Below are 6,778 nucleotides of genomic sequence, written 5' to 3' on the forward strand. Positions count from 1 at the left end.
TCCAGTGGAGAAAGGACAGTCTTTTCAACAAATGGTAATGGGATGATTACTCATCATATGCAAAAAAATTGAACTGTGACGTACACCTGTTATGCTTCCAACTAACTCAAATTGGATCACATATAAATAGGAATGAAAGTGTAAAATGTTTGCAAGAAAACAGAAAAATATATTCATGACCTGGCATCAAGCAGAGTTTGGAAATGACATCAAAAGCATAATCCATGAAATAATCCATAAAAGAAAAATATTGACAAATTGGACCTCATCAAAATGAAAAACACTTGCCCTGCCAAAGACAGTGTCAAGAGAATGAAAACACAAGCTAAAGACTGGGAGAAATTTTTACAAACCACATATCCAACTTAGGACTTGTATCTGGGATATATAAAGAACTGTCAAAACTCAAAAATGAGAAAAAAAAAAAACCTCAATTAAAAAGTGGGCAAGAGATGCATCATAGATGATATAATGGCAGACATGCAAATGAGATGTTCAACATCAATAGCCACCAGGGAAATGCAAACTCAAGCCAGTGAGATCCTCCTGCACGCCTATAAAGTGGCTAAAATCAGGGAGGACACTGACCGTTCAAGGGTGTCTGATACCTTGCTGTCAGAAATGCAAACGAGGGCAGCTTCTCATAAAGTTAAATGTACACTCAGCATATGATCCAGCAGTTCTACTTCTAGAGAAAAAAAACCTTATGTTCCGCATGCAAACCTATATAGGTTCAGTTGCTCTCTTCACCATCATCGAAAACTGAAGGCACAGATTTGCGTGAACTGGCAAACTTCTGCAGCAAGTGTCGACTCTCCAGATGATGACCCTTTCATGTCTGACTGTATCAGAAAGGCGACTGCCACCAAAACCTCTGAACAGGGCAGAGCACCCCGCCCCCCGCCCCGGCCTGGACATAATAAGCACTTCATGCAGAGAGAGCTGACCTGCACTGGACCAAGTCTTCATCCCAACTGCTCGCTCACAGGCTGACTTTGTGCTTGGTTTGTTAACATCTTATCCCCTTGTATCTTGTTTGTTGTGTGATTTTTTCTTTAATGTACTCTGGTTTGTGTGAGGTATATGAAGCCAAATAAAATGTGTAGTGAAATGTCACTGAGTTTGGAATCCTAAACCTGCTTTTATCTTGCTTTACAACTGAATAAAGCTGATGTTTTGGGAAAACACAGCCCGCGTGTGCTCCTTAGTGTGCTCATGACAACATACGCAGATAGGTATATGCATGTATCTTTTGCCGCTTCTGCCCTCTAGAGAACCCCGACTAATATCCTAACAGGGAAGTAAAATACTATCGGTCCACCCACCACAGGGACTAGCAGGTTCTTTTTCTAACAGTATTTTCACTGGCACATGGAGCTCTAAACCAAAGTGAGTTCTCCCTCCAAGCCAACAGATGAGTGGCGCGGACGTTACACATATTCCCGCCAAACCTTTGGTACCAAACACTGAACCAGATTCACTGAAGTTGTGCAGATCCGAGGGCTGTGTGGAGTAGAATGATAAGCTAGTTAACATGTGCAGGCTCAGGACAGGGTGAAGCAGAGAACGGTGTGTGGGGTGTGGTATTTTCCATTACACTATCTTATGCTCTCACAAGTACTTTACATTATATACAAAAAAACCTAAAAAAAACCCCCCAAAATGAAATATTTTAGATTATAAATTTTAAAGAATTTAAAGAATTTTAGGTAAGTTTTTCTTTTGCTTTTATTACAAGCATATAATATTAATTGGCAAAACACTGAGTACAAGCTTCACTATCATAAAATCAAAACATTTAAGCAATATTCCAAGAAAGATTTTAGACAAAAACTAGCCACCAATAGTACAAAAATTACACACCAACACAAAGCATAAAAAATGTAAACTTTCAAATTAAACAGTCAAAAATATGTATCTGCGTTGTCATCTCAATAAACCGCGACACGTGTGACGATCAGGCTAATGGCGGCTCACACCCCTGGACCCTACATCATTTGAGGAAAAATGGTTTTCTTAGACCCAATTAAGTTGTCAGAATAGACATTTACACTAACGCTACACACATTTTAGGGGACACTCAAACTTCAGTCCATCCTTCAGACACGCTCATGGACGTGAACCACGCGACGCAGGCGGGGGTGGGGGTGGCTGCCCGGGCAGAGCCTCCTTGGTGGGCTGGCGGCTGGCAGGGACAGAATCTTCGCGAAGATTATGGCTAGTGTGAATAATGGTTTTCTAATCTACTCATCCCAATTACCCAGTTTGTTTAAATACCAAGGCCGACGAACATACTGGCTCAACAGGCTAGGGTCCCACGTGATGTGGTGGACTGTGAATGATTTCCTGAGGAAACAGAGAAACTGGATTTGTTCTGATTCAGCTATCTGCACTGTTTACTTTCAACGTCTTGAGAACGTATCTAATATTCACGTATAAAGTGGAAATCAGCTGGCTCGTTCCTAGAACATTCAATCCAGTAACACATTTTAAATTGCTGTAAAATGCCCTCCTGTGTGCTCTGAGGAGAAAATGAAATGGATTTCTCAAGATCTCACCACAAGGAGTCATCAGATCTGCACGCCCGAGAGGGCTCGCCGCCGGTGGGGGGGGGGCGGTGTAGGGCCGTCCCAGGCGTGGTCCAGGGCTGTGAGCGCGCAGGGTCTGAAACAGGAGACCCAGGGCGGCCACACACCACTCCACCACTTCACGGCTGCCTGCCCGGTCACGCACCCTAAAATATTCTCGCGCAGGGCACACGCACACGCACACACACACACACATCCCCAAACAGCATTCTTATAACAACAGGGAAAAGAGAAAACCAAATAGCTGAATGTACATACTTTGAAATTCCACCAACATTCCCTTTCGATTTAGCAGAAGAGATGCGACATTACAATTTAAACAGATGTCTAATAAATGCATCTTGGAACCTATTGCACAAAAGCATAAACAATGCTCTTCATCTATATAAAACAAAAACGTACAAATTAAAAGCTACTCAAAGTAAAAAGAAGAAGCTTGCAAAACATGTCACAATTTCATTTTATATGCCTGTAAATAAAGCTGGACCACGGAAACCAAACAATTGGATGGGAAAATATGATAGAAGGCTTAAAATAGAATAAATAATTTTATAAAGTTAAGTTTTCTTTTTTTTAACCCCCCAAATCTTAAATTCAATATTATATATTCTATCTGAATTTTCTATCTTCATGAAAACTGCATTTAGTGAGACCGCGTGCTGGGCAGCAGGTCCCACCACGGTGACGGTGATGCAGGAAGGTAACTGAACAGGACTTGTGTTACCAGCGTAAACAGTCGTGAAAACCACGTCACAGGAACTCCGTCTGTTAAGAAAGAAACTGATCCTGGCTTTCATGCTGGAAAAAATGAAACTCAGCCTTTTGAAGTGAAATGAAAGCGTGCCAGTGGGGAAGGGACCAGGGAAGCTGCCCTGGGACACAGGCTCTGGGCTCCTGTCAGCCGAGGGGCAGGGGGTCCCCGGGGCCGTCCTGCAGTGAAGACAGTCTGCATGAGGAATCTTAGAAAAATAGGTACGTCTGCTGCTGAGGTTTTGTCAGGTTAACACGATTACAAAAGGGGGTCACAGGAGGGTCAGCAGCCAGCCGGTGGTGTTAGCCAGGCTCCGACTATCTCCACCTCTCTGTGTATCGAAACGCGTCCACTTAGCACCATAACAAATTCAAGTGATTTCAAAGATAGCTACAAAGTTACAAATATATATTATGAGATTATTACAGCGATACTCAGTCTAATCTGAACTGTGAGCTGATTTTGTTTGAATTTGGATGCTTACACTGTTGAACCCTCCCCTCCTCCACCACCCAGGAAAATACCCAAGTTCCAACGCTACACCTAAAACCGCACTGCACCTGCCGTTGCAGAGCGCAGCAGCAGTAATGTGTATGCTGAGGTAGACAGGTAATATTTACTCATACACATCTACTCATTAAACCTGTGGAGTAACTCTAAGACATGATTTGGATGAATAGCAAGCTTAGCGAACCGAACACGGCAAACAGTACTGGGAGTTAACGGGCTTCAGTGAGAGGTGAATGTTGACCAATTCCTAACAGAACTTGTTTTTAGGTTTCTAAAAGGCCTTACATTAGAGTCACTCGGATTCAATTAATCTGAATGGTTTTCTTGTCACCAAGATTAGGTCTTACGTATATGGAAGAGGAAGCAGAAGAAACCCAACCGTAACTTTCAAAGCAAGTGTGAGAAGAAATCCTAGTCAGGACGGTGACATACTCCATGCACAAAGGAGGTGGGCGGTCACGGACACCGGTGCTGGCGGCCACCTGGGGGGTGACTGAGAAGGGGGAGGAACCCAGAGCTCATGGACAAACGGACGGTGCGGATGGAGAGGACAAGGACGGACACAGAACCCCAGGACAACACTTTCACGGCCCCGGAGAACGGCTGCTTTCTCCTCCTGCCTTTACACATTCCGAGTTACTCTTTTAAAGGGACAAATACTTATGTGCTGGCAGAGTTTATTCACTAATTCCACAAAAATATTAACATGTGGGAGGAGAAAGGGGTGAACAAAGAGTGTGCTGCCTGCGACTGGCATTTCAGGTCATTAAGGAACTGAAAATGCAACCAGCAGGCTCCTCTGCTCCCGGCAGGGTGCGCCTCCCCCTGACAGCAGCCTCAGGTGTGGGCGGCAGACGCAGGGCAGAGCTGCCCACGGGAGGGCGTGGGCAGCCGTGCTGGGAACCGCAGTCTGCACGCCCGGGGCACCTGCCCTCCTCCGACCCTCGGTGCCTTCTCAGGAAAACCCCCAGACAATGCCACCCCCTCTCTTCAGCACGATGAACATGGGAAAGAATTAAGTAGGGAATTTAAGTGGCAGCCCTGAACCATCAGAGCCCTATTCCATACCAGTAATGTTTAAGAACATGAATGGCTCTGCAAGCCAGCATTAAGCCGGCCAAGCCACCTCTGGTCTACCCTGCGGAGCCCCGGGCCGCGTCTGGGGAGCAGCGGGGGGTGGAGCCCCTCCCTCGCCTCAGTGCAGCCTCGGAGCCCAGAGTAGGGGCCAGGCAGGGGCCGAGGCAGGGGAGCTGCCGGCTTTTCATGGTTCCCAACGTGGAAAAGTAAATACTGTGGCTAACTCATAGTATTAATGGAATGCTTTTAAATTAACCCTTTATATACCTTCTAAGTCTTCAGGAAGCTAAAGGCAACATAAATATTGTCATTCACCATGAAGAGATATTTTTCAATAACTTAGGAAGGGTTCAGTAAACGTACAAGTATTTTTGAGGCTTATCGTGAACCCTAACTCAGAAACGAGACGGAAAGGACCAGATCTTCAAGGCCTGGAGAGCAAGCACAGGCCGTGTGGCCACTCTGTTTACCACCTGGTCTGTGAGGGGCGCCCTTCGGCCGCTGAGACTCTGAGGTGTCTCGTCGTCTTGTAACCGTGGTGCTGGTAGTGTCTTGCTGAGTGTGAATTCTCTCATACAAAAGTTATAAATACTCTATTCAGAAATCTGGTCCCCACGACACCGCAGGTGACTCGGCGGGGCGGCGGGGCCCGGCCCGGGGCCGAGCTCAGAGCAGGTCCATCTTGGGTCTGTAGTGCAGCAGGAGCGGGGCCTTCTGCAAGACAAAGGCAGAGCACGGCGCCCGTCACGGCCGCGAGCGGACGGCCGCCCTCCCTGGGGCCCGGGTGCCCCGGGGCCTGCGCACACCTGCTGCCCCTCCCGGTCCCGTCGGCTTTCACCCCCTTCTCCGGGCTGCCGCTCAAGCACTCGGGGACTCGGGGTCCTGCCATCTGCATCCTGCAAGGGGGGGCCACCTTGGCCAGGAAGGGCAGTGCTCACCCAAGGGCCCCGTGTGGCTGGGGCACTGATCATTGCACAATGACTGCCTTTCTCAACAGGCCCGTGACAGGTACTTCTACGCTCTCGGTTGAAAATATGCACAGACAAGTAGTTGCCATTTGTAACCGACTCTGACTATCAAACAATCCAACCTTCACAAAGTCTTACCTTGAATCTCCACCTCGTGACAACCACAAATTTGAGCGTGTGGTCCTTGCCCAGGATTTCCTCGTTGCATAAAATGTCCAGCTGGCGGGAGAAGGAGGGTTCCGTCAGGGCGCCAAGGGCATGGCGCTCGGAACCCCTGGCCTCCGGGCTGTGCCAGCTACGTCAGTCGCCCGTGGTGACGTGTCCCGTTTCCAGGCGGCCCAGGTGGGGAGTGCTCGGAAGGCCCCGCCCCAACCCACCTGAGGCCTGAGGGGTCCACACCCACCATGCCCCGCCCCCCCCGGGGCCCTCGGCTGCGGTGACCACACCGCAACCGTCTCCCCACCTCAGTCCACTCTTGGCCAAGTTTGTCCCTCTTACCTCAGTGGAAAAAGGAAATGGGTTCTTCAGATGGTCTTTTTCCTTTCTTTTTTAAAAAGACTATTTTTAGGGCAGTTTGAGGGTGAGAGCAACACTGAGAGGGGGGTTCAGAGAGAGATCTCCCGTGCGCCCCCTTCCCCCCACTACCCACATCCGCACCGGGATGAGACATGTGACGGCAGACGGGCCTCCACGCACACGTCATCCTCACCCAGAGTCCACAGATGGCCGCAGGGCCCCCCCTGGTGGTGCACATTCTGTGGGTTTGGACACGGGCATCAGGACAGGTGCCCACCACCGCAGCACCACCCAGAGTTGCTCCCCGGCCCCCACATCCCCCGTGCTCCCCCTGCTCACCCTCCTGCCCCCAACCCCTGACAACCGCC

The 6,778-nt window shown here is 48.5% G+C and overlaps 1 protein-coding gene across 5 annotated transcripts in view; it reads right to left on the bottom strand.

The window, feature by feature from the left end:
• Positions 1-1,710: 1,710 nt before the first annotated feature.
• The window catches only part of PCGF3 (polycomb group ring finger 3), a 54,106-nt gene continuing 49,038 nt past the window's right edge, over positions 1,711-6,778 (bottom strand). For all 5 annotated transcript variants that reach the window (XM_081812859.1, XM_006747909.3, XM_081812856.1 and 2 more), the window contains 2 exons: positions 6,033-6,113; positions 1,711-5,640 (listed from right to left, as the gene is read on the bottom strand). In XM_081812859.1, coding sequence (XP_081668985.1) covers positions 5,593-5,640; positions 6,033-6,113 — 129 coding nt within the window. In that variant the 3' untranslated portion in view covers positions 1,711-5,592. The remainder of the gene's footprint in view (positions 5,641-6,032; positions 6,114-6,778) is intronic.

Source organism: Leptonychotes weddellii, chromosome 2, assembly GCF_054177405.1.
Source record: "Leptonychotes weddellii isolate Sample4059 chromosome 2, ASM5417740v2, whole genome shotgun sequence".
Classification (NCBI taxonomy): Eukaryota; Metazoa; Chordata; class Mammalia; order Carnivora; family Phocidae; genus Leptonychotes; species Leptonychotes weddellii.